The 27928-nt window shown below is 39.1% G+C and overlaps 2 protein-coding genes across 5 annotated transcripts in view; both read left to right on the top strand.

Moving 5' to 3' along the window:
- Myc overlaps positions 1 to 8050 on the top strand; it is a 28128-nt gene extending 20078 nt beyond the window's left edge. The window contains exons 3-4 of one of the 2 annotated variants that reach the window (XM_070668353.1): positions 1600 to 2342; positions 3461 to 8050. In XM_070668353.1, coding sequence (XP_070524454.1) covers positions 1600 to 2318 — 719 coding nt within the window. In that variant the 3' untranslated portion in view covers positions 2319 to 2342; positions 3461 to 8050. Of the gene's footprint in view, positions 1 to 1599; positions 2349 to 3460 lie in introns of both variants that reach the window. The other variant, XM_070668352.1, reaches the window with a different exon arrangement.
- A 1670-nt stretch (positions 8051 to 9720) lies between these two features.
- LOC139109355 (tRNA dimethylallyltransferase) overlaps positions 9721 to 27928 on the top strand; it is a 62673-nt gene continuing 44465 nt past the window's right edge. The window contains exons 1-3 of one of the 3 annotated variants that reach the window (XM_070668348.1): positions 9721 to 10052; positions 25393 to 25530; positions 26307 to 26650. In XM_070668348.1, the coding sequence (XP_070524449.1) occupies positions 25462 to 25530; positions 26307 to 26650 (413 nt within the window). In that variant the 5' untranslated portion in view covers positions 9721 to 10052; positions 25393 to 25461. Of the gene's footprint in view, positions 10053 to 11777; positions 12019 to 25392; positions 25531 to 26306; positions 26651 to 27928 lie in introns of those variants that run through there. The other 2 variants (XM_070668346.1, XM_070668347.1) reach the window with 2 other exon arrangements.

The following is a 27928-nucleotide window of genomic DNA, read 5'->3' as shown; positions in this document are numbered from 1 at the left end:
TAACTTGGTCGGTTGCGCCGCTATTTTAGACGTTTCGCGCCTTTTCCACGACGGTCGACGACGCCCTGGCCTCGCGCCAGATCCGACCGAGGTCCGTACGTCTGAATGCATCAAGCACGTGGAAGCGCCCTGACGCGCGACCGCTTTCGTGCACGTGCATAGATGCGCGCGCGAGGTTGACAGACGTCTCGCTTTTCTTCCTCGTGCCTCGAGTGTCTCCTTCCGCTTGTCCTCGTTTATGAGCTCGGGGGCTAAAATGTTGCGGCACCTATGGAGCGGTGCCAAAAAGGGCATGCATGCTGGAAGATCGGAGCTCCTAAATGAACAGCGCTGATTGAATTTCTCTTTAAGCGGCACAATTTAACGCGTATTCCCGTACAGTGCCAACCGCTCTTCTCGTGCTCTACATTTTGTTACTAACGGAAGCAAGCGTATTATTTCTTTTTTTCTTTTTTTTTTTAATTAAAAAAAATTATATTTTAACGCGATTAAACGTATATGTTATTCGACAAGTATTTCGAAGGCCGTCAAACGCTCTCATCAGTCAAACTCTTATTATTAACGCCATAAACGCAAGAAACGAAGTTGCGTGACGTCCTTGCGTGCGCACACGACTGTCTTGCGACTTATGAAGGACGCGAGACCGTAGTACAAAATTACCGATAAGACTTGGCACGGAGGGACTCGACGAAGAGTTTATTAAACGCAAAAAGTATGAAGCACGCGCGCGTCGCGTCAATGTTTTTCCGTATAAAATTTTGATCAAAAGAGAAATTGTTACGACGATTTGCCAGATTCGGGCTTTATGAATAGAGACACGAATTGAGAGACTTCTATGTAATCGCGGCTCCAGTACACAGAAAGACCGAGTACATAATAAGTTAATAGCAGCCTATTGCGCTTTATTACGTATGAATCACTTCGAATACCGAACGAGAGAGTTGACTCAATAAAGATAAGATAAACTGCTCGGCGAATGCGAAATCATCGTCGCAATGGAATTATACTACAACAATTTAGAGATGCTAACAGGTTAGAGCTGGTAGAAAAAAAAGAAATAAGAGAGACGATCTTTCTCGCGCGCGCGAATGCGACATCGTTGAATCATATTACGGAAGTGCCCTTGTCGAGCTTGCGGGTCGCGTCCGAGAAGAATCCGGACCAACTGGATTTTCATCGATTGTGCCAGGCATCGCGAGTGGCATAGTTTGCAGAAACGCCCACAGTTTTATGTGTTATCCAGAACGCCTCTTTGATCACGTAATCTCGAAAAGACTCGTTGCCAAAAACTTTTAATTATCCTTTGCTTTTACGATTTGAATCATTCCAATGTTAGCAACTTTCTGACTTGTTTTTTTTTTAATTTTTTTTTTTTTTTTTTTTCTTAATCCTCTACGCTTATTTATTTTTTCCTTCGAATAATCGATACCGATACCGATCAGTTTACTGTAAGAATTACTAATAGTATTATGCATAATTCTATTAAGTTGTTTACCACGCTGTGTCTGATGTTTACGTATTTATGCTGTTTGCGCGAAGTTTTATCTTTCAATACGCGAGATATTATTTAACAGACGAAATCCGTCATTTTTGTTGCAGACGAGGAGATCGATGTGGTGTCATTGGGCAACTTGAGGCAAAAGACCGACGACGACGACGACGACGAGTTAACCCCGTGCAATAATATTGCAGAGACAGCAGAATCTGCAAACGCAACGGATGCGGACGTAACGTATGTGAATGCAACGGATGCGAATGCATTGGACGAAGACGAAGTGGACGTGAGTGTTCCCTCCACTTTTCGAGGTAGACCTCGTGGTAGACCGCCAGGACCGAATTCCGCAAAACGGAAAAGGACCGCGCAAACCGCACAACTATTCTCAGAAGGCGAGAACGATCAACCTGGCCCCGTTCTAAAACGCGCCCGCGTTCGCAACGATCAGCTAGCCGACAGTTTACAAAATTTGTCTCAGCAAGACGGCGGAGACGACGAAGCGAAAAAGAGATACAATCACAATTGTATGGAGCGACTGCGGCGAGAAAACATGAAGGCCAGTTTCGACAAATTAAGAAAAAGCATACCGGAAATCGCGCAAAATAGAAAGGTGTCGAAGGTATCGATATTGAAACACGCGAAAAACTATATCGACATGTGGGAGCCGATCACGAAAGGCAACGAGAGGACTTTTGACGCGCTCATTAAGAGAAGGCAAGAACTCGAAGAACTCGCTGAATCGTTAGGTATTCCCGTAAAGAAAATAAAAGTTAAAAATTATGTGACGAAGCACGCATCGTTCCGATTCCTCGCAAACGATTGATGCGTGAATTAAACGGAAAAAAATGTAAGGGTACGTACAAAAGAATGATTATTCTTTTTTTTTTTTTAAATCGATTATTTGTCTATCTGCGACGATATAATTATGTTGTCGGTAACGAAGCGCACCGAGTTGACAAATTAATACCAAAAAATTGATACAACTGTCGATAAAAATCACGATTATTGTTAAGATAGCGAAATCTAAGTCGAAAGGAAAAGGAACGATAATTTTTTAGTCCTATTTCCAATTGGCTACGAGATATCCCTTTTTCACGTTTTTAACATTATAATCAGTGATTCACTTTCCGCTTTTTGTCGAGGATCTTGCCTGACTTGTTGCACATCGGCGAGTCATCGGCAAACGCATTTTAATTTTCAGATAAAGCGAATCGCGCGAGCCGTCAGAAAAGGTCTTATCACGATATTGCTCAACGACCTGACTACCGGTTTCCAACCAGTTCGTCGGTCTTTGGGGGTATTTCTGACTCTGACTTGTTCCGTTCAAATATATATGCATTTCGTATATCATGTAATATTATACATATACACATACATGCATGCATGTAGAGAAATTTTCATCCGTCAGTTGTATAAATTTTTACATTAATATATCGCTCTCTCACGTTTCGTTGCTGGCGATTAAAATTTTATCTGACGAGTACCAATGCTCTAATCGCGAGTGAATAACATTTATTAACATTATTACCATTATAATAATATTTACTCTTGTAATATCGGCTTTAGTTTATTGTAGCAACGTGCGCCGCGTTGACACTTGTGTCAAGAAATGCATGTTGCACGGTGTTAGCTTTTGTACGATTTGCGAAAGGACGATGAGATTCGGTACAAAGCATCGATACCATGCATCTAGTTTGCATACACTACGCACATACACGATACCGTATATCATACATAATCATGCCATAAAATACGTGTACATGATTATACTAGCGTTTTTTTTTTTTTTCTTAACAATACCGGCAGATATAAATATGCATAATTATGTATGTCATACAAACGATTGACATGCAGACGATCGATCGAAGATGCGAAAGCGTGGTGTCCTCGAGCGAAGTTTTTTTTTTTTTTTTTTTATATTGTTACACAGGTGTAAGAAAGTCCTTTTTTTTTATATTGTTACAGATATAAAGAAGGCAAGAATAAGAAGGAAAAGCAACATAATGTGTTCATTACATTTATAGAGAAACAGTATTCGTTTGTATGCATATTTTTTACTATAGAAAAATTAAACGAAAGATAAATGCGAAAGTGAAGACCTTTCGAGAGATCATACACAGACGCTTCACACACTCACTTAATACATTGTACAACAGCCGTGTCACGCGTAACGCGTGTAACAAGTGCGCAGCTTCGGTCGCAAGTAGTCTAAATTCAAATTATAAATAGAATTACAATGGCGTCAAAGAGAAGTAGCCGAGTTAGGGCGGCGGTGAGATGTAACGGCACAGTCTCGTAGACAAGAAACGAAGAAAAAGAAGGATAGCGGGAGACTCGTAATAAGGCAGGAATCAGACGTACTGACATTTTAATGACACATACACACCAGCACGCGTGCGTATACGCGAGAAACACACATGACACGCAAACGAATACAGTTGAATTAAATAGGAATTATTATTAATTTAACGACACGGGGATATTTTTAATCGCTACCCAAGTTTAATATATATATTTATAAGTACACACACAAAACATAGTAATATACGCAACGTAGTAATGCAGTTCGGAACACGGGCGACCATACAATAGTTTTCTGACGGCAGTCGGGAAGAACGTAGATCGAAGGATATAGAAAAATATATATACATATTTGCCTCGCAGCAGATTCCGTTTTCGACGAAAAACGGAAGCCTTTTCGCGTAAGCCCTTGCTTTGTCGTATATTTTTTTTTGTTTTTTTTTTGTTTCTTTTTTTTAATTTTTTTTCTTTTGCTTGCACGTGTGTCCGACCTGTGAGTTCTCTGAATCGTGCCAAATAATATGAATTTAATATGTTTATCCGACTGAAATCGGCTGTTCAGCCGCATAGCTGTATTTAGTGCAAATAGCAAAACGAAGTCGACATCGCATTGTCGACGGTCTTAGATTGTTAAAAAAAAAAAAAAAAGAAATATTTCTTCTACCCTTTTTCACACTTTCCTTTAAATTGTTCTTTTTTAATTGACTAGATTTTTCTGAATCCTCTCTCGGCAAAGATCTTCATTGAAATCTGCCGAAACAGAGACAAAAAAAAATAATACATGCTGATTTGTCGGTCGCGATGGTGTTTTGTTGTTTTTTTTTTCCATTCTGATATCTCGATGAATTTTCATAATCTTATACACGCTCGAAACGACAGCTCAAAAATTAAGCTCCGTTTTGGAGACTTAAAGCAGAATTTAATTTTTGACCTAATGTCGAGGATTATGAAAATCGCTCTCGCGAATAGATTACTTGTAGCCTGTAGTTTTCGTTTTTATATCCTATTCCTTTACGAAGTCTCGAAACTTTTCATCTTCTTTTGTTAAGTTTGTTACTCTGTATACATAAGAAAAAATTATTGAAGGCAGAGGCATAATTGTTTTTACTGCAAATTAATGTAACTATATCAATTGCTTGCAATTGAATATTTCGAAACGAACACCTCGCGTCCGTTATAAAGAGTACACACGTACCTGCTAGTACATATTAGAAATTTAAAATTAATAAGATAATAGAGAGACCGTTGACCTTTTCATGTAGCTTAATTATATAGATGCTATGTGAGAGGAAAAAAAATTAGCTTTTGTAAACGACTTATGTCGATCTAGCTTTAACTTAAAACAAGGGGAACTATTATTATTATTATTATATTATAAATATATGAATATATTAAATAATAAGCATGGGCACGTGAGCCTCGCTCTTTTTTCACCTATACACATACTTTCCTTACTAGATTTCCTTGTCAAGAAGGAAGTGAGCTTTTCGCGAGCTTAGAAAATTAATTTTCTTTCTTCACTTTCGTCGAATTCCTAGTTTTTTTACGCGGCATCGGAGTGAGGCTTACTATTTCCTGTGAATGTAAGTGTATACAGGATGTTTCATTTCTCATTTAAATGTCGCTTTCGAAAGTATCGTAGATGACGAGAGGGAGTATTGAATTTTTATAACCACATGTTTAATAATTTTTGTGATATAATTGTTAAATCGATACTAGCTGAATGAATTATTTCTCTGTTTTCTTTTTAAGATTTTCAAAAATATATTCCGAAATGTGAAATAAAATGTTCTGTATACCAATGTATCGCTTACTCCGTCGAGCTCCATATCTGTTATTCGTCGCAAGCGATTCGCAGTTTTCACTGAGTTTTAATCGGCGAAATTATATTGAATAAAAAAAATAAATAAAAATTGATAAAAACGTAGATTCTCGAGACGTGACCAATATTTAATTTCTACAGTTACGTGTAAATAATACGATGCTGTACCTAACGATCGTTTATACGGGAGTGTTTTATATATGAAAGGAAAAAAAAATAAAAGAATCGAATATATATTATATATATACGTATTATTACTCACAGATCTTGCAATTGAGATTTGTGTTAATATATCCTTATAAAGTTTCAAAAGATGACACTACGGTAATGACAAAAGAAATTGTGACGAGGGGCTTGATGGAAGTGAGATAGAGTGAGATATAAAATGAATGTATATTTTATGTAACTTAGATTTTTTATTCAAAGCAAGGAAAGATATTTTTTATTTATCCTCTTTATTTTTATATATACGTCGTCGTTACCAAATATCATTTCTTGTGATAATCAGACGAGAAATTTAACGGCGATCAAAATAGATACTGTTATGCATGCCGATAATGGCACACTAGCAAAAGGATGAATAAGAATTGTATCGATTATATAACTAAGCTTGCAAGAAATTAGAAAGAATTAGAAAGAATTAGAATAGACGTTAATATGAATTATACATATATAATTATATATGTGTTGTATATATACATAATTATATATGTGTTTTATATATATATATTATATAATTACATAAAATGGCATACGAGATATCTTACAGCATTGAACTGCGATATACGTATATATTATATACAGATAGAATCTCTTATTTTTGCAAGAAAATCAATTTCAGAAAAGGGGAAAAAAAATAGGACACGAAGATGTTCGTCGATCGTTCGCACGTTATGGCGAAGAAGGACCCAATGTCGGTCACGCTCCGCATTGTTCATATCGCGTTCTTGTATTTCTTCGTGGCGGCATTGTGTATTCTTTCGTCGCGACGATAAACGCGAAGCATTACAGAGACTTAGCTGCTTTAACAAGAGAATCTGCTTCGTCTAAGCTTCGTTCTCGATGCTCTCAAAAAAAAAAATTGACACTTCGAAACTTGACGGCGACATAAAATTTACGGAGATGTCTAACATCGCGCAAAAGAAATTTTATAATTTTAGAGTAACTTTTTTTATGTGGTGATCTTTTTGTGATTTTGGTTAGATGACCATAAATTATTATTATTAGAAACGGAAATTCGTGAAAAAAAATAGAAAAGAAATGTTAAAAGAAAAATTTTCTGAGTGATTTTTTTTTTTTTTATATCCGTTTTAAGTTCGACTATTGCATATATATACGCCCACATATATATATGACTGTAAATACTACGTTGGAACTGTCGACCCTGTATTATTAATGAAATATTATTTGCAAATATCGTTCCGCGATTGCTTGCATTAGTTTGAAATATTGTGCGAGCACAGAGACGAAGCAATGATGCGCTCCGAGTTCATTGTACCTATACCTCGAAGATTGTTAAATTATACAAATGAAGGTAACGATTCCATCGGTAACAGATACGAGCTTCTCAATGGCGATTTCCTAATTCGAGTCCTTGTAATCGGATGGGATCGTTACCGTATCGCTACGGCAGCCTAGAAATTAACGTCGTACAACTACACTATAATATGTATAGACCTTTATATACCACAAACGGAGTCAAGGCACATTTAAAAACTATGAGTATATATTGTATGCAATATATATTCTATTTTGCATACTGTATATTGTATACAATATATAGTTGAAATGCAGAGAGTAATATTTATATCAGAAATTATAGCAGAAAAAGAATTACTTTAGGAATAATATTTATACTTCTATACTAATTACATATATATGTATGTATAGATATACATATACATACATACATATACACTAGCCTTAAGACAGGCGATTTAGAAATAGTATATGTGTCTCTTTTTTACGAGAATTATGTATAAAAAGAACTTGTCTGTGTATTCTTAATAAAATATATTTCGTTTTCTTTTCTTTTTCTGTTGATTTCGAAAGAAACATTACGGACAAAATGTAATTCTTCTTGTATTGTACTTAAAAAAATATTCAATAAGTGGTTTCGCCCATCGAATCGCGAATAATTGTAAGCGAGATTGGGTGAAAGCTTCTCTGTTGTAACAAAAATAAAAGATTTACCGACGGCTCGTCGAAATTCATCGATTGCATCTTATGACACCTAAGTTGTAAGTTAAACGGCAAACTTGTAACGAGCACGATATTTGCGTTACGAATTTTGTTATTAGAAATATATATATATATATAAATATATATCGAATAATGTTCATTTTTCTTTCGTAAGAAAAGGGTCAGACAAGTTCCTTGACATTTATATTTTGAATTATCTTATATGAATAAAATATATATCATTTAATTCTTCCGTGTTTTTTTTTTTTCTTCTCCTCTCCACAATTTTTCCTCTCTCCTTACGTTCGAACCATTTATTTATCAAAGACCCAAGTCGTATTTAAAAACTAATATTACCAAAAAACAATTAATTTACTTTCGGCGTCGAGCATAACCCAGAGAACTTACGTGCACTTCGGCCGTATACAAGCGAGATTAAAATAAGTATTGAAACGCGGCGAATTGCTATTCAACCTGCGCCACGGGTCTTTGTGCCGTGCTATATTGCGTCGCGTTCGCGTTGCATCCAGCGCGGGCCGCGTTGCATTACATTACGTACGAATTTGCATGGGATTCGCGTCGGCACCAGCGCTTACGTTAAACGGCAAAAAGATCGAAGCCCCGACGCTGGCCGTCCACCCCGCGCGCTCGCCTTCGCGTTGCGTTTGCATTACACGCGTGTCGCATTCGCATCACGTTTTCCGTTACGTCGGCATTACGTCGGCATTCCGGCCTGGCACCGAGCTTATGCCCCCGCGTTGGATTACGTCGGCGTCGCATTACACGCTGTCGGCGATTGTATTCACGTTACACCGACGTTAATTCGCGTTCTTATCAATCGGTAATTTAACGTGAATGCAGGGCTGCATCGAACGCCAACTTCTTACGTTGGACGTACACGGGAGAACAGATATGACGTTTTCTGCGGCGACAGCGGCTAGCATACGTAATCTTAAAGACGGTAAAAGCAGGGGATGAGAAAACGGAGAGAAATCAGTCATCGGCAAACCGGCCGGCGCGGTATATAATACATGCGGCACGTGTGAAACTCGACGCACACGACGCTAAAGTCGCGTTCGCTAGCTGCCGTCGCCGCAGAAAACGCCATATCTTCTTTTCAGTGTACATTAAACGATGTCACGGCGAACCCCATTAATCTTTTCACCAGCGACACCCCGCTCGTCGCGTACGTTTTATTTTTGCTAATTATAAAATTGTTTGCACCGCGTAATTACACGTACGTCACATCCGTCGTGCAGAAAATGGGATACCCGCAAGAATCGATAAGGTAAGTTAATTGCCGCCTTATCTGAATTAAATGAGCCGTTTAATGGATTAGAAATAATTGTGTCAAGCGGAACGAATACCGCTTTGCATTTAAATATTTTATCTCTCGCATAATGACGAGGATGCGTTATGTGTTACACGTAACATTACACGGCGGGCATTATTACGTGTTGTGCACGAGAATTTTTTAAGTAATAAATTTTTACGACTGTTGGATTATTTTTGGGGCCTGGTCGAATACGAGTTTTCTAACGACGATTTTGGGAGCTCTAAAGTGACGATTGACTTCGGAATAGCAGGAAAAAAAACACGCTCGAGCGTCGAGCTAGCTTGATTTTTTTTTTGTATCGGGAGAGAAAGCTTCGAGCTCAGCGAGCGCGTCGAAAAAAAAACGTAAACAGACTACCTCGGCGCCGAGCTCGGCCAGCTCGGCGCTTCCGAGAATTCAGCGAGAGAAGGACAACGGTCAATCGACGATCGACTCTATCGGCTGTCTCACTTGCTCCACGGTTCTCTCTTTTTTTTCAAGGGCCGAAGATTCAGTCGAGTTGCGGAGGTCGAGTACGAGGATGTGTCACCGGACGCTCCGCAATTGTCGCGTATTTTCGACGGCGCGTAAGACGTTTTCGCAGGCGAACAAATGTCGACGCTGTCGACTCGGGAACGAACGATCAACTTTTGTGCGGTCGGAGGTGGGCAGGCAAGCTCTACGAATATCGGGACTGGAAATTTGTATGAGAGTTTATCGTCCGTCGCGCTTTTTAATTTTAATCGGAAATAATCGCCGCGATAATTCACCGTCATACTTTCGGTCGTTCGTCTCTCGATAGTGTTGGTGTAAAATAGCGTCGAGTGATTTAACGTGCTACAACACGTCAGGATCATTCGGAATACTGCCACGAAGGATGGAAGGAAGGAAGGAAGGATGCAAAATAATCTGACCTAACTTAATTAAAATATACAAATGTAAGTGAACCGACTATACGCCGTCGACGTACATATAATTTATTTTTACCCTGTAGATTAATCGTGAAAAATTCATGACCGAATTATAAAAGGAAATATGTCGAAACGTCAATACGGAGAATTAAATTAAAAATTTGTTAAAAAATCTACAGTAATTTATAATAAAACGATAATGAGACGGTCAAAATTAATTGCATGTTAAAAATATTTTTGCGTGCTGGTAATTTCTTTATCATTGCAAATTTGCAAATGCTGCATCGTGTTAATGAGGATTATATGAGGATCGTGTTAACAAACAAAAAAAAAAGAAAAAAAAAGAAAATTAATACCGATAACACAGTGACATTATTTACGCTAGTATATCATGACCTCATTAAACCACTGCACTATTCATCGGCTAATGCAAATGGATATTATCGGCGCTATTGATATTTTTGCGAATCTAGCGAAATACAAGCTTTGAATGGTGCAATCCTTTAACTCGTGAATGACGTTCGTTGCATTGCGATACACGTGTAGAGATGCGCGCACACATTGCATCAGTTACATACGTATCCAGTTGTTTGCATCATTTGGCACGTGATTCTGCTTTTACCGGTTTTCAATGTAATCATATGAACGCATATAGCACGATAAACCCGACTTTGTTTAACGTAGACTTTATTGCGGATAATGGGGAAAATTCTCACGTTTGTGCAAATGAAACGGTCCACTTTTATGTCATAATGCAAACGATACATTTTCGCCAACAACGATATTAATTTTATCAAAAAGTTTTAAAATAAAAATAATTCGTTAATTAAATGCTTTATCATAAATTTGTTTTCTTTTTTTTTTTTTTAACATTAAATAGTTTATTGAAGAAAATTAAAAAAATAAAAATTAATATTTTACAGCGATGTGTATCTCGTGTAAAGTATAAATGTTTAATTTAATCTCGTAAATGTTGATGCAGCTTAAAGCAGCACACGTCAAAAGATAAATGAAGAAAGGATTAATATCGGTGTTTAGCATATAATTAATTTAAGTTATATCCGCGAATTTATTATTCGTAGGTACTTGAAGTCGGAATATTAAATTAGTTTATTAAAAATTAAACGGGCGAGTTGTGTGTGCATGTTAGAACGTTCACCTAGAGGTATCGCAAATAGACGAAATTGCGTCAACTTTCGGACCGAATTTGTGCTATTAACATCCAGACTCGCAACAATTTTGCAAAACCTGCTCATTGTTACACACGTCGTTCAATGTAGATCAAATATCGCGGAAAGCCTTCGGGATTTAATTGTTTATCGCGTCATAGGCAGAGGCTATTTGCAGAAATCGTTACATCATCGTAACGTGAGTTATGTATAAATAATTCGAGTAAACTGACGTGTGAAAAATAGTTTACGGAAGCTTTGAACGCGTTATTTCAAGACAGAAAGAAATTAATTATAAAAGTTTAAAAAAAAAAATTTTTTTTTGCATATATGTAATTATATATTTTTAATTACAGTCGCGATTTAATACTCGAAATCACGAATGAAATTATTAGTATAAATCCGAGACCGTCAGGGATTAATTTTTTTTTTTTTTTTTTATTTCTGTCGTTATTTTCTGTCGTTTCTGTCGTTATTTTGTCCTCTCGTTGCTTTGAAATCTGGCGCGCGTTCTAAGTTCCGCCACTTCACCACGCGCGGTTGAAGTGAACGAACCGAACTGACCGTGCGGATGCTCGCACCGCTCGCGAACGGACTAACGCGCGCATGCGTGCAGTGTCGCGCTTACGATGGTCGATCGCAACGAGGTGGTGATGTCGCGTGTGCCAATTTTGGTGATCTTGGGTGCTACCGGGTGCGGAAAATCCCGACTGAGCATCGAGCTGGCACGCCGCTTTTCCGGGGAGATTATCTCGGCCGACAGTATGCAGGTGAGAGGCACGTCAGACCCGAGAGACGACGCGACGACCCAACGATGAGGTTAGGTGAGCCGCGGCACGATTTTCAAACTAGCACGACGTCCGCGAGGAAACTCGTGAGAGGCGCACTGTTGTTTTTTTTTTTTTTTTTTCTTTTCCCCTCGCGGGTCACTGATCCGAATGATTTGCGCTAGATTTGCCAGCGGGGCGGGACGGGAGGGTGGATCTCGATTGAACGTAATCGTGCGCAGCGAACGACCGCGTGGCGGAAGTACGACGATATATAACAGGCAACAGGAACGGGCAGGCGCCGCGCGGTAATCTCGAGAAAAATGAATCACGCGATCAATGATCTCCGGCGTCGATGCGGAGACGCACGGCGTCAACAAGGGCGCGATATTCCAAGAACGTTGGCGGTGCGTGTTGCGAGATTGCTGTTTCAATAATATTTTTTCAACGCGTAACACCGAGTGGAAATACCGTTTCGAATTATTTTCACCACGCCCGAAAGTGAGATCCATTCGCGTATGCAACAGCAGGATTAGAAAAAAAAAAAAAAAAAAGCCTGCTCGTAATGTCGACTTTTAGATCCGTCTGGCGAGACACCTGGTTAAGGCGACTTTAGGCGCGAGGAAAAAAACGTCTCTTTGTCTCGCTTTCTCTCGCTCTCCCTTTCCGTCTGTCGCAAGAGCAAGTCGTAGTTCGATGTCAATGACGCGCTATGCAAAGCGATGATAAGGCACGCATGTGAGAATTGAGCGGAGTTTGTTTATTCTCAAGGTAGTTATAGCGTCCCTCGATCAATCTTGCAAGAGCGTTAAACGATATGTTATTGTTATCACCGATAATAATCCTTGTTATTGTTACTAGCGTCTTGATTGCGTCGGCCGCCTTCAACGTCTTCGCGGCTGACTGTCTTTCTTGTTTCTTATGGGTCGCGGGTCACAGGTCCGCTACGCGCGAGGCATACGCTCTCGGCCCATAAATTAGCCGTTTTAATTGTCGGAGGCGCGTCCGGTAATCTAATCGCGCGGCCTTGACACGGGGATCAGCGCGTCGCGACACAAATCGAATTCTGCTTTTCTATTGTGTTTGCTGGAGAAAACCCGTTGAACGAGCTTCCGGTCAGACGTACTTCCGGCGAATTAATATCGTGACGCGTTTATCAAACGATCGCGGGTCTGTCTTATATTATCTTTAAACAAATTGACTTTCTCTTTTGTTCTTACTCAGAGAGAATTTTTTTTTTTTTTTTTATGGAATAAAAATAGAAAATAGAATCTCGTTGTTACATGAAAAATTACTCGAGGATTGAACTGGCAGCTCGGACTGCATCTTTAGTTTCTAAGCCTCGCAGTAATTTCAGCTATCGTCGTCTCTCCCGCTGCAGTTTTGTACAGTTTCGAGGAAGCTCATTCATCACGAGATCTAGCCGGCGATTTCTCACCCTCGTGCGGGTACGTTCCGTTTATTTCGGTAGCTTTTTCACACGAAGCGTATCGGCTCCAATTTCGTTTCCCACTCGTGGCCATGTGTGACTTCACTCACGCGTATAAATCGCGCTCTCTGGAGGTTACGGCGCGACGCCCACGCGTGCATGCCGGAGAAAAAAAAAAAAAAAAGAGATATTAGCGAATTTCCGCCCTCGCGAGCCGTCGATCTGTGTCGAGCATTAAACGGCCTTGCTCGAGCAATCGCGATCAGTGCCAGGATTGTTCGTCTTCGCGTTGAGCGAATTCTTTAGGGATTTATCTTGCCCGCCCAAACGTCGCACGAAGGTTGTCTTAATCGCTTGTGCCCGAGATGAGTAAAAAGGATTTCAAATAAAATTTATAAAGAATTATATCGAGATTTTTTTTTTTTTTTTTTTTTTTAATTCTGTGCTTTTATTTTTTTTTTTTTAATACGCAAATGCAAGAGCGAATATAATTGGCTCGTAATTCGAATAGAATATGAATATATCTTTATATTTAATCAAACTCGTTTAAGTAAATATTTTATTTATTTGGAATATCAAAACGACTTGAATTTCAATTTGCCTAAAAACTAGTTAGAAGAGCCTAAAGCTGGTTTCCCAGCAACTACTCGATTTCGGAAATATTCAGCGTGTAGAATTTTAATATTGCCGTTAAGAAGGTGCTGGAATTCCGCCGGAAGATTATGAGCAATTCTCTTATCCGTTAAGATAATCCGCTGCATTTTTCATGAGCGAATGAAAAGCCGCGAAGTTTCTGATAGTTCGTAAGAATTTTACGAGATTTTAGTTGAGTCCGTCTTTCATATTTCTAGGGAAATCACGAAAGTAGATGACGATATAAAATTATAAATAATAATTAGATTACATAAATTAAAAGAGAATAAAAAAAAAACCATGTAGCGTCCCGTTAAAGAAAAGAACATCTTAGCTTGAGATTTATGTTTTTTTTTTTTTTTTTTTTTAATATAGATACGGCCGAGATATTTTCTAATTTAAATATAGAATAGTTGTTCTGAGGCCAGGATCATATGATAATCGCATGACTAATTTCGCACCGCGGACGTATGCAAGATTAATTACGGGCCGTAATTACACATAGAACTGCGTAATTATCTCATTTCGCGCGCGAACGCTCTCATTCCTTTTGGCAACGTCGATACCACCGTGCATTCTATTACCGTATATATATCGTCGCGGGTATATATTACACGCATTGATACCGCACATGTAACTGCGAGTTATGTAGGCTACAAGCGGCACACTTGATACACGGTTTGAGAAAGTGAACGTTTAGGCGAGACCTTTCATCAGGGAGAACACGCCGGAGAAATATGTTGGCGTACGGCGATATGAAAGCGGCATGAAAGTATAATTAGTTTATAATTCTGTGTAACGAACTGCGCGGTCGAAAGGGTAATTGCGCGCGATTACGAATTTAACGCGAGGATTAGTCTCGCGACGCGCCTTTGCGAGAAGGCGATCGCAGAAAATTTCGTCGCAACGTTGCCGATTAGCAATAAAATTCCTTTTCACCGACGTGTGAAGTTCAAGTATTACTCCGGAGATCGGGGCGAGGTTAGTTACGGCCGCGATTAAAACGGATAGAGCCGAAGTGACGTGTTCTCACGGATGTGCGCCGCGGCGTTCGCAAATACGAGGCGTTCGGAGCTGAAATTCGTTGATACTTTATCGCGGCACTGATCCGCGGAAGGCAATGTACCTTGGTCCTTGAATTCAAAATAGTATTCCATCGTCTCCGACAAACCGGCTGCGTGCCACGCATGGAAACTTTCGTTTTAATTCATGCGACTAGAGTCTCCTGCGAGAGCAATAGAGCTCGCCGTGAGGATGTTTCTTTCGTTATTGCATAGATGGGAATTACGAAAGGCTTTGCGCGGTTATTAATTGGAAAACGGGATTTATCTTTATCTCATGATCTTTTTATCTTTTTTTTTTCTTTTTTTTTGCGAGCAAAGTATTTAAATTAAGCTGTTGTATAAGTAAAGTGTCTGCAATGAAATAAGAAGCGTGATACGCACGTCAGAAGTAATTACGAAAAACAATGGAAATAATAAGATTTATGCAAAATCAAAATTATGTAACGCGATATAACTTTATAAATTAAAGTACGTTAATTAGAACAGCTTCGTCATTTTTTTTAAAGTGAGAATATCGTGTTAAAATTAAATGTAAATTTGAGAGACACGCGGCGTCGTGCTTTTATCGCAATAATCATCTCCGACGGTGATTATGTGCGCGCGGAAATACGATCGGCGGAATACGCTGCGTAGCCGCGATAGTCTGCGTTATGATCGACGAAAATCGTGGTAAAACATGTGAATTATAGTCGGCTGTACACTGAATCCCAACCGGTTTTAAATCCACGGCGACGCGATGACGCGAGATTTACGAGGCTCTTTTGTCGACGTGGATGCCTCGGGATCCTCGCAGCCGTTGTTTTATTATGGGGCTGAGTTGCAAGTGCAAGCCTTTATCAAGATGTCGAGTGAAATCTTGTAACAATTACGAACGATTAATGAATGTATTTAGCTCTGTAGAACGGTGAAGTGACGTAATTGGCAATCAACATTAACATCATTGACGGGAGACGTTAAAGGATCGTACTCAGCTTTTTTTTTTTCTCTTTTATTTTTTAGCGTTTGCCTTTACTCGTGCGAGGCTATTGATTTCAATTTTATATACAGTACCGCCGAATAGTACGCCAATTTAAAAGCGGCAGCTGTTCCAGATTGCAACAGGCTAAAGTCGATTATTGATAATCTTGTTTAGCGCGTTTCAGGAATCCAATCTCGTTTACAATTGCGCATATCGAAATCGGGTCAATTGTCCGAATGAGCGTTCGCGGCGAATTCCTTTTTTGCAAAGACGTTTTCTAATTTTATTTCCAAGGCGCTGTTTCTCTTCATCTTATTAATTATACATTATACGAAATTTTTGTAAGAGTGTACAGTTTGCTGTCGGTGTTCTTAGATGTTTTAAAATACTCGTAAGAATTTGGAAACTCATTCGCATAAGTCGCGGGCAGAAGAGTCGAGAGGAACGATCATAGATTTCGCGATTAATCTACGGATGTTTCACTATTTACCAATTAAGTCATAGCCGATTATAAATTATTTCCTACATCGAGAAATCCCGTAGTAAATTATTTGAGGTTTGCATGGGCGGCGCGATAGGTTTTTTTCCACTCATAATCTCGGAAATAGTAAGTGTGAATTGTTGTCGCGTGATATAATTTTTATTTACGAAAAAAAAAAAAAAAAGAAAAAGAAAAGGCTTACAATTGATTTATAAGTCACTATTAAAATTGAGTTGAGAAATATCGCAGTCACATTTTAATTTACTTATTCAAGTCGAAACGGGTTTTCATGAAAAAGAAGCATTCCGTTTCTCAAAGACGCGAGAGAGCAGGTTCATATCCTGTCCATTGAGCGTAACCTTTCCGATAACAAGACGTCGTATTACCGGTTCTATCGGGGAAAAAGAGTTAAAAAGTTCCTCCGTGAATAGGCCCATCGATAAATCGTCGCGTTACAACATCATAAAATTTAATTAACCTAATCAATTGGCCCGCGATCGTCATGCGCTTTTCTAGATCGATAAAACGATCAAACTGTTAGTAAACTCATTATCAAATAATTTTTTTTTATCAATTCGCGCGTTACATCGGGTTCGATTTTCTCTCGCGTATCTAATTAACTTGCCACGAGCGTCGGCTCTTAAACAGCATCATAAAATCTTTAAGTAAAAGAATTCTAAAGAACACGTCCAGTTTGGCAGGATGAGAAGTAAGGGAGTCAGGTGCTCGTTATTTGCTCGTTAATTATTTAATCGCGCGGTGATGCTAGTGTTCGTCGTTACGATTGATAATCATAACGCGCGTAATATGCCATAACAATGGTAGTTAGAAGCCGTTGACTTTTTACCGGAATAAAATTAATTTTTTCGGAAAAAAAAATTTTTTTTCCCCGCATATTAATAAACTCTATTTTTTTTTTTTTATTAAAGCATCATTAATAACGTCAATCAGGGATTTTGAAGACGTATATAATTAGACTTGAAGTTTAATATTTCGTTACGAAAATACGTAATTGTGCGCGACAAATTATTTTGACGTATTTAGGAGATGTAAACGCGTAAGAAACCATTACAGCGAATGTAATAATTGTAAATAACGACTAACTGGTTAAGTAATAACGTGAATAAAAGCAGAAGGACAAGCTCGAGCTTCGTGCAGGCGCTCTTACCAGCGCATAGAACGTGGACTCGGACGAGTTAGTCCATTAGCGCCGTGGATTCTTACTAATTATCATAAATGCCAAGTAGACGTGGTAATACACAAACCCGGTCGTCCGGGGATTTGCGCGGATCTAACACGTCAGAGTATTAATGCGGCCAGTTTCGCGGTTTCTTGGATGACGCGCGCACTCGTGCGATAGCTATTCACGTCTCGCTTCGTAATTCCGTCTCTGTTAAGCTCGCTCTCGCGTGAAATCGGGGTACGGCAATGACACCTCCGAGACGATCTCGAGCGTTCCGTCTCTTTAATCCGTCTCGTTCACGAAAGTGCCACCCTTAAATACAGTTCAGCGGAATTTATTGCGCGCCGCTCGCCGCGACGAGCCGCATACTCTGATAGAGATAACTAAGGGATCCGTGGAAAGTGGTATGCTTTTAAGTCGCGCCAGCAAAGACCGAAAGTTTATTGCTATTGTACGATCTTTCATCGAGCGGTTGAGGTACGGCTGCTTTCAGAATTATCTGTCAACCGCCGCGCGCATTTATCGAAATAGTTTCGGTGAAAGCATACTTATTGCCGGATCGGTGCGAGACTTAGTTTCACGAAGTATGAAAAATTAAAATCTCTTGGAAATGTTTGATTAAAAAAAAAAAAAAAAAAAAACTTTCTCTTAAATTTTACTACGAAATCTTCTATAAAATGTAAATTGACATTACTCGAGATACTTTGATTGAAAAAGAGAGAGAGAGAAAAAAAAATGGGAGCCTGATGACTTCTGAGGATATTCGTGAATTACTTATCTTACAGTTATCTTCATCGTTGAGGGTTAAAAATGCGGACGAATAACGCGGCTGAAGACTGGGAGGAAGGAAAGACCGGAGGTAGTAGATCGGCATCTTTCGCCTACGCGGTCGATGATTTGCGCGTGATCGCGGACAACGGGAAGGGAAAGAGGGAGGACCGGTTTCTGAACTTGATAAGAGGATGACGTGAGAAACTCTTGAGTCGAGAACACACGGGGGACGCTGTTTTGTGACGGCGGTCGAACGAAGACGGACGATTCGATCGAGAGACGAGAGCGTGGATAGACTGAGAACGAAAGGGGAAAAGAGAGAAGGGGGGTAGGGAAGAAGGAGAGCGGTCCGTCTCTCCGGGAGAGAGCGGAGACGAGATCGTTTGTATGCGCCATTTCGCTCCATCGGACCAGTTTTCGTACAGGTACCCCAAAGCGATACGGTCCACGCGGAATACTTCAAGGGTCGGCATCTGCGCCTTACAAGTTTGGACTTGTTCTCGTCGTCGTACTTTCAAATTAATCCAGTTAAAAAACAAACCGCCAAATTGAGTATTTTCGTAGTCCCGGGACTTGATGTTTACTCCGTAACCTAATTGCGAATCACGTATGACTGAATAATTGACTGTAATTATAGGGTATATTGTTAATTTGGTTTTATATCAGGAAGCTTAATATGCACGTGAAACGTTACATACTTTATTATATATTGTATATATGCTATAGCTTATTATATGATTTTTTTAAAAAATACCTCGGTATATAAATATTAATTTTTACGAGATATCGAATTGTGCGGATATCATGTTTATTAATCTTATATTATCTTGCAATTTTTTTTTTAGTAAACAAGCTTGAATTTAATTCATTTACGGTGTTGTATAATAAACTCGTCAAATAATCTTTATTTTAACCGGAAATTTCGATTCACGATGAATTTCTGTACGACGTAAATGATTGCTCAGAGGTACACCGCATTTATTTAATTGTTGGCGTTATTTAATTACTTTTAGAGTCACGGGTGCTCATATAGTCGCGGACTTACGGTTCATTATTGTCGACGTTCGCCCAACTTTCATTGAGTTTGACTCAAAGTCTGCGGCCCGATGGGCAGTACCTGTCGTGAAAAAGTAAGCCGACAAAGAGAGATTCCGCGTCTTCGAAGATTTTTACGGCACGACGCAAACGAACCCGGGGATCCTTAAGTGCACGCGGTCATTTGCATATGAACGCCGCTTAAGATTCCCCGGATGCATCCTAGAAGGAAGAAGAAGGACCTCTCCTCCTTTCTTTCGTGCTTCACGCAAGACACTTTCAAATTATTACAGATAATCGCGTGAATAAATTGTTTCTGGCCTACTTATTCCGCGAATTTTATTCAAATAGCTTTATTCAAATCTCTCATCTTACCATACTTGTGACTTAATCATAATCGCGAGCTTAGCATAAGCATGAGTTTTGTTCATGCTAATACAACGTTTTACTTGGCCTGTTGCGAAACGATTACAAATCGCGTTACCACAATCGCGTACAAGAAATTAAACGCGACACTTGATCTGATCATAAACTGAAGTATTAATCTGCAAAAATGCCTGTCGATGTTACGAAGTCAGACTCGTAATCGTCAATGAATATTAAATAGGCGTACAACGACTGACGTGCCTAATATGAGAGTGGCCCGAGGCGAAATTGAAGTTTCCACTTGCCTTCGTGTCCACTTCAGGAAGTCACTATGTCGCAGCATTGTCCGGTACCCGACATCCTGCAGGCTTCACGCGTCGTGTCTTACATGCTTATGCGATTTCGGATTCACCTAACCAATTCTAATGTCACAACGCCAATGTGCCGCTACGCGACCGATCTACTCTTTCTACTGATTAAATATTCAGCATAGTGAAACCTACGTAATAATCTTCCCGATTTTTATTCTAACTGGGAGAAACCATGCGCGCGATACGCGCGCCCTGTTTTTTGAGAGACCCTAATTACAAGTTACGAAAGAAAAAAAAAAATTTGGCGACTTACCAATCTGCATACAGCGGAGTTGAAGAATTCTGCCGGTGACTGTAACATAAAAAAGAAAAAATTAATGTAGACATGCTAGTTATGAATTAAATTTAACAAAAAAAAAAAAAAAAGTTTTTTTTTATTTAATTTAAAGAATTGATATTTACCTATAAGTTGCTCCGCCGATGCAGGATGCCTCCTAGGCCTGCTCATCCTCTCAGATGGGACGTGTCGAGTCATCCTTCCGCGCTGGACACTCGCGAACGCGCCCGATAAATTACCGTCACCAAAATTAATATTTTAATTTAACACTTTCGCACGATAGTCCAAGACACTCCCGGTAAAAGATTTTTATGTAAAAGAACGACGCCCGTTTACTTTGCGGAATTTCCGAACGACCGACGAACCGACTAGGGTTCGTATTTCTATAATTTCGGCGTGCGATACTTTTCTCCTTCGGATTTTTATCTAAGCAAAATTCTTGTTTCGCTCAGATAAAAATCCAAAGAATGCTGAGCTGTAATAATATCAACGTAAATTCCATACAAATGTATGCAATTTACATTGATATCTGAAATTGAAATTATGACAATTTATAATTAATTAAACAATTTTTTAATTTCCCTATATCATTTTAAAAGTTTTATTATTTTAGATTACCGGCGCGGTGTATTATTTTATTTATTACTAATATAAGGGTGCCGCGGATAATATAAAAATGTTTCCCACCCGAAATGCTAAGTTCTATATAAGTTTAAAAAAATTAAACATGCGACTCACAGCTAGATATGTTGGCGGCGGAGTACTAGTAAAATGACCTGTAACAAATAAGTGAAAAAAATTAAATTGTAGAGATCTCAATTTTTAAAATTTAGTTTAAACAGCAAAGATAAAAAAAAAAATTAATTCTTACCAGTGGGTGGCTCCGCCGATGCCCGATGCCTTTCCTAGGTCCTCCTCCTCCTCTCAGCACTGGCCAACAGGGATGTCAGGCTGATGCTCCTTCGACGATGGTCTTTCTCTGAATTTTTATCTGCAACAAAAAATTTATATTTGATTAGTAACATTCACGAAAATTAAACGTGCTGCGTTACAAGTAATTAAAATTATTATGAGCGAAGTATCCGCTTCACAGACACGCTACGCGTACACGAAGCTAATATCTTAACTTACACTAAAAGTATTATTCGACGTATATAATATATAGTTGACTGCGTATGGTAGCTAGCTGGCCGATACATATCTACGCTTCACGTGATAACCGAGCGAGATGCATAGTCGCACGTGCGACTGACCTCTACACTCGGTCATTAGGTAGTCACAAAAATACATCCACGAAAAGATTTTGCAGGCCTCACATTCCTACACCATGAATGAATACATATCTCCTTAATCTATCGCGAATTCGTCGATTAAAACCCTCTTCCCTCGAGCCCGACTGTACTCGTCCACGCTTTTTCACGGCAAAGAGACGCGAAATTAATGTACGCGTACACGAGGTTCTAGCTCACCTTATATCAAAAAGACGTAATCGCTCGTATGTACAATTAACCTAGGAAGGTAGTTAGCGCCAGATTGTGTGCCCCTGGTCCGTCGATTATGCGTAAAACTTTAATACGTACGGAGCACGTGCTGCGTACGTACGTCTTGCTCGACCGCTGGAGGACAGAGCGCGAGTGGGAGTAGTGGGGATACGTAGCTCGCACGCGGCACGTACTCCGCTCACCCCATCCCTTCACCCCCCGGGTACCTGCCCCGTCTTTATCTCTCTCTCACCTCTACACAATTTAACGCGTTATAAAAAAATTTTATTTGCTCAATATTAATTGCAGATTGAACCGATATTAAATTATTAATAATAAATTATTAAAAAGTAAAGAAATAAATATATAAAATATTAATATTAAATATTAATAAATTAATAAATCGATTTGTCGAACCTCAAATCTCCTACTTGATAGCCGACGTTAACTCTTGCTTGGCATGAAACAAGCCAAGCGAGAGAGAACTATTTTACTTTTTTAAATAGGACTGTAATTTTTTAATAATTATTACATATCCGATAGATCGTAAGTCTGACAACGAATTTTTAGATTCTACTTTTCTTTGTTCGTTTTAATAATATTTTACAATGCGTCTTTTTCTTTTCACATACAAACGTGGCGATGTGTAAGGTTGTATTTTATCTCATTATGATGTAATTTTTTATATAAATTACCAAGAAGTTCGCTAATTCTTTAGTTTTATATTTTTTTTTTTTTTTTGCAAAACTCAGCACAGAATGTAGATGAACGCAGCCTAGATTTTTCTGAGGCTCGAATAACTTACGCGTCGATCGGTAAATCTCGCATAATTGCCCTACGATTTGCCGGCGACTTCGATAATTGCCGTTGCGAGCGATGGAGGTCGAGCGAGAGGCTTCTTTAGCGTTATCGATAAATCACGGCGTAGAATGTATCCAGTCCGCAAACTTCCTCCCGTATCGAAGCACCGTTAGAAACGTTCCGATTACTCGATTGGTCGAAACGACGTGGCTTCCTCTTCTCCGATCTCCTTAGCATCGCGACCTTGAGTCTAGGAAACGTTCGCACACCACCCTCTTCAGGTTTCGCTTCGCTCCTTCGCTCGTCTATTTCTGAAGTCTCGAATTAGATCCGTCTAGAGCGCAACTTCCGCCAACGCCACGTCGTGGAATGCCACTTGCCCGCTGACGAACTGGTTGCGAAGCGATGAACAAAACGAGAAAGACAAATGGTGTCTCGCTTCTTTAAATCCCGACGAGTTGTCGACGCCTGCTCTATTTAAGTTATCGATCAATCCTTCCAGCTGTCGCTTTGACAGTGTTCTTAATTATGTAATATGCCGATGTTTGGACTAGTACGAAATTAGAACTGGCCGACTAACGATTCTCACGGCCTTTAATATTTAAACGTTAATTTTTTTTACATCGGTTGACGATTATTGCCCGATTTCTTGTTATTAAACTTCGCTAATAGCTCGCCCGTGTATCACGTAGGATACCTCACATTTTTTTTCCCGATGATCTCTTTAGATCAAACGCATGCGAGAGAACGCCACTTCGAGAAGTGCTAAATTGAAAGTAATAAGTTTGGCAAAAACGGCGGACAGCGCTAACTCGTGGCACACAAGGTTGTGCGAATAGATTTGTTTGAGATCATTTTTCGAACCATGGTGCGACGAAATGAAATAAACGATAAGCATTTTCGTTTTGCGACATATTCTCGATTATGTAATGAATATCAATCAGCAAAGAATACTTTAGAAAGTTAATTCTTTTGTTATAAGTCAGAAATTATTATCTTGAGTCAATAGAACATTATTAAGTTAATTAATAATCTTTATTTTTAAACGAAGATAGGAAGGAAAAAGCAAATTTTCAAAGCGTGCTGCCAGCAAATTATTTTTAAGCTATCGAGCAAAAATCGAATTGTAATTAGCGCAACGTTTCATTTGCCGACGATTTATTTATTGATTATTAAATCGTTAATAAAACATTTATATCAATTTTAATTTATTGTTCACGCGAGTAATTCGTTGATAGATATCTTTACTCCGGACGGCTCATCGATCGCTTGTTTGTCGACACATTATACTTGACTTCTTAATCTACTGGACATAAAACAATTCGTCCGACACATTCGTGCTTGATGAATGAAAGCTAATGAAGGTTGCGAACGTGACCATTCAAGATATCTCGGACGTAAACTAGAACCTTGGAAACCTGTTCCATCCGGCGCATCGTGTGTCTAACGGATTCAGGCATGCTGTTTGCTACTCTTGACAGATCTCATTTCCATCAATATCGATTCGATACCCCGCGATTTCGCATATGCGAGAAATTTAGCTATCGTCTTACCAAGCTCGATCGGTATTTGCACGGTAACGCGCTATAATTTAGCCGTAAACGTTGTGAATTTCTCTATACGCGCGATAATGACAGTTATCGATCTCCGAGCGATTTAAATGCCTCGATATGATTGCCACTTGCGACTTTAAATTTCAAATAGCTTGCGTCACTGACAAGATAATATTGATACGCGTATAAAGCTGTCTTTCTCCGATCGCAAAATCGATAGAATCGGCAGATAATTATACGATTTCTAAACGGAGCCGATGCAGATAATTAATCCAGTCGACAATTTTGCCGGCCGGGGGAAAAAAAAAAGAAGAAGAAAAAAGAAAAAAGAAATTTCGCTTACTGCGTTAAGTAATTTAAGGGACTCGGTAGAATTTTTGTTTGCGTGGCTCGGTAGCGCGATAGAATCTACCAGCACGTGTCTGACTTCGTTTCTACTTTAAGTATTACACGAATCCTACAACTGTTTCTTCGCGTTTGCCCCGCCATTATGTAAGCGAATCACGGAGCACCGATGGAACTTGGTTTGGTAACCGTGCGATTAACGAAGCAGAAAAGTGATTGAAGGCACTATTGAACCTCCAGGCACGTACTTCATACGTACCTAAGGTTCTTCGTGAATTAAGAAAGGCGGATATATATCAGTGCCACAGCCGCAGATACACTTCCTGCAGAAGTGCGGGCACGTCGGCGAGAAAGGAAATTGAAAAAGCGGAGACTATCAAACAGATCGTACCAGCCGCACTCGCGAACGCAAGCTGATATATAATTTCTTTGTTAATGACCAAAACGGCTTTTTAGCTTTTCGACCGGGGGCAATTTCGAAGCTGACAATCACGCCGAATACAGCCGCGTCGGCGTCACTCTTCGCGTTTATTTCTGGCAACAAGCGGTGCAATTAACGGATCCATTCGAGATCGCATTATTTCTATTCATTCGTTATTTATCAGTCATTATTTTCTCCTCGAGGCTGTCCCGCCGATCCCTCATTATTTTACTTTTAATTACGGCGATTCTCTTTCCCGCAGGTGTACAAAGGCCTGGACATCGTTACCGCAAAGGTGACTCCGGCGGAAAGAAAGGCGGCGCCGCATCACATGCTGGACGTCGTGGATCCACTGACCAACTTTACCGTACTCGTCTTCAGGGACATGGCCCTACCGATAGTAATCGACACATTTCGTTCTCTTTTTTTTTTTTTTTTTTCCCCTCGCGCTAACGGAGATGACCGACGTTTAACGTGACAGCTATAATTACGCGGCAATAACGATGATCATTATGATCTTTAAAAAAAAAAAAAAAAAATCACGTATCGTATAACCTTCGTATCTTTTCGCAAACTAGCGGAAAATCTGACGATTTGCGGTAATTTAATTATAACGAAATTATGAATACAATCAACTATTTTTGCATCGCGTGTTGAATTTAATTAAACGGGAATCGATTCGCAACAGATTAATTACAACGTTCATTTAATAATTAAAAGAACGTTTGAAGAATTCGCGGACTGAGAGAGAGCTTCGCGAGTAGATAAAATCGTCAGGGTGAGTCATCCTTCTCAGGCGGTGTTAATAAAAAAGTATAAAACAATGCTTAATGAATCACAGATGTCGAAAATGATATCTTGTATTTTTTTTTTTTTTTTAATTTCTTTTTTCTTCCGTTTCTTTCTGGTCGGCACGGGACGCGTATTGTTAAGTGTTAGGGTTCATAATTACGACGATTGGATCTTTCGCGTGCTGTGAAACCATCGCGACGGGTTTCACAGTTCGGCTCGCGAAATCGACTTCGTGAAATAAAGATCTTGGACGAAGCCAATCGAAACGCCCCCGATCCTCGCGGAGACCTTGATACGATCATTAGCCATGGTCTCCCGCACGGATCGCTCGGTCCTGTTCCCGTCTACGCTCTATTCCGACTGCACCTTTTCCTATCGATATAGATAGACAACCTGCTGACCAGGAGGAAACTGCCGATCGTCGTCGGTGGTACGAACTATTACATAGAATCGCTGCTATGGAAGATCCTTATAACTGATCCGAAAGAATCGTTGGTAGAAGTCGATTCGAGCGCGACCAATTCGAGCGCGTCTATCGAGAACAGATCGGACGGTCGATATAATGTACAAGTTGATCGACTGAATGACGGCGACGATGACGATGATGAGACGGCGCCGAAGAAGCTGAAGTTCGACGGCAGCAACGAGGAGCTTCACCAAAGACTAATGGAGGTCGATCCGGAGATGGCAAACAGATTGCATCCCAACAACAGGCGGAAAATCATAAGGTAAGGCACTAAGTTTCGATCTTTGATTTGGAATAATTGACTGCGTTGTTTAAATAAATGAGCGAGCATTAGAAGCGCGACGCTTTTTGTTGCATCGGACGTCAAATTAATTTACTAGCCGCGCGACGCGCGACGAGTTATATTTTATAAATACAATCTGCAATATTACGTGTCATTGTAATGTGACTAAATGCGAAATTTCACTTGTATTCACGATACCAAACGTGTTAATGTTTTATTGAAATTTACCGTGCGAATCAGCCTCGGCAGCGTTGTATGATATCCGACAATCGTAATGTCACTTGTCGTATTACGTTTAATATTAAAAGGAACGGGTACTAATCAAGCGGTCGGTATCCCTGGCATGTAATAGGTGTTAATTTAATTCTTTGAATTCATTAGCATTTTCACTTGTTTATCGTGCAAATCAGTTTCAAGGTAATCGTACAGTTTTAAAAATATTTCGATCTTACGAAACTCCGTTTATTCACTACGGCCAGTGAAATTCTGATTTACATTTGGGTAAAAAATTAATATAGAAAATTAATTTTTAATCACATTATTTTTTATATATAACATATATATTTATATGTGTTCTATTCTTATTTTTCTATTAAAATATTTCGAGAAAATAAATGGGATGAAACTTTTAAAAAATCAAGGAAAAAGTTGTCGGGTAGATTGGTTTAGACTTTGATTTAGATCCGAAATTTAATTTGATATAAAAGAAAAAAAAATTTATGAGAACATTGACTTTATGAATGTTAAATAATAATTTTATTCTACTTTTGGCAATTCCCGTGTTGGATTGTCCAAATGTAGTAGTCCGGATTGAATGGAAGATGGCCTTGATATACATAAGAGACTGTGAACTAGTTAATGCCACGTGCTATTGTTCTCATACGTGAATAATTAATTAGACAGCTATATGTCATGACGTTGCAGATAACGAATAAATTTTGCAAGTGAATAATAGTTATATTTCGATTATGTTTAAACACGTGTTGAAGAAATTTTTAATGATTACGCGTGAAAAATTTAAATTTTTGCTGTTAATTTTTTTTACTTAAATTTATATATAAATTTAAAAAAATTTTACTTTAATTATCAATATGCTGCTTCGATAGATTCTAATTAATTGATAATCGATCAACCTAATTCGATAGAATAATTTTATCATTCAGATTTCTTTTCTCTTCTCTCTTTCCTTCTCTTTTTCTCAGGATTTTTTTTTTACTTCTTCTCGTTTATGTATGGTATCATCAGATAACGTCAATC

This window comes from Cardiocondyla obscurior, linkage group LG17 (genome assembly GCF_019399895.1).
Source record: "Cardiocondyla obscurior isolate alpha-2009 linkage group LG17, Cobs3.1, whole genome shotgun sequence".
Taxonomy (NCBI): domain Eukaryota; kingdom Metazoa; phylum Arthropoda; class Insecta; order Hymenoptera; family Formicidae; genus Cardiocondyla; species Cardiocondyla obscurior.
The sequence above is the reverse complement of the archived record's forward strand: the minus strand, read 5'-3'. Positions and strand labels throughout refer to the sequence as shown.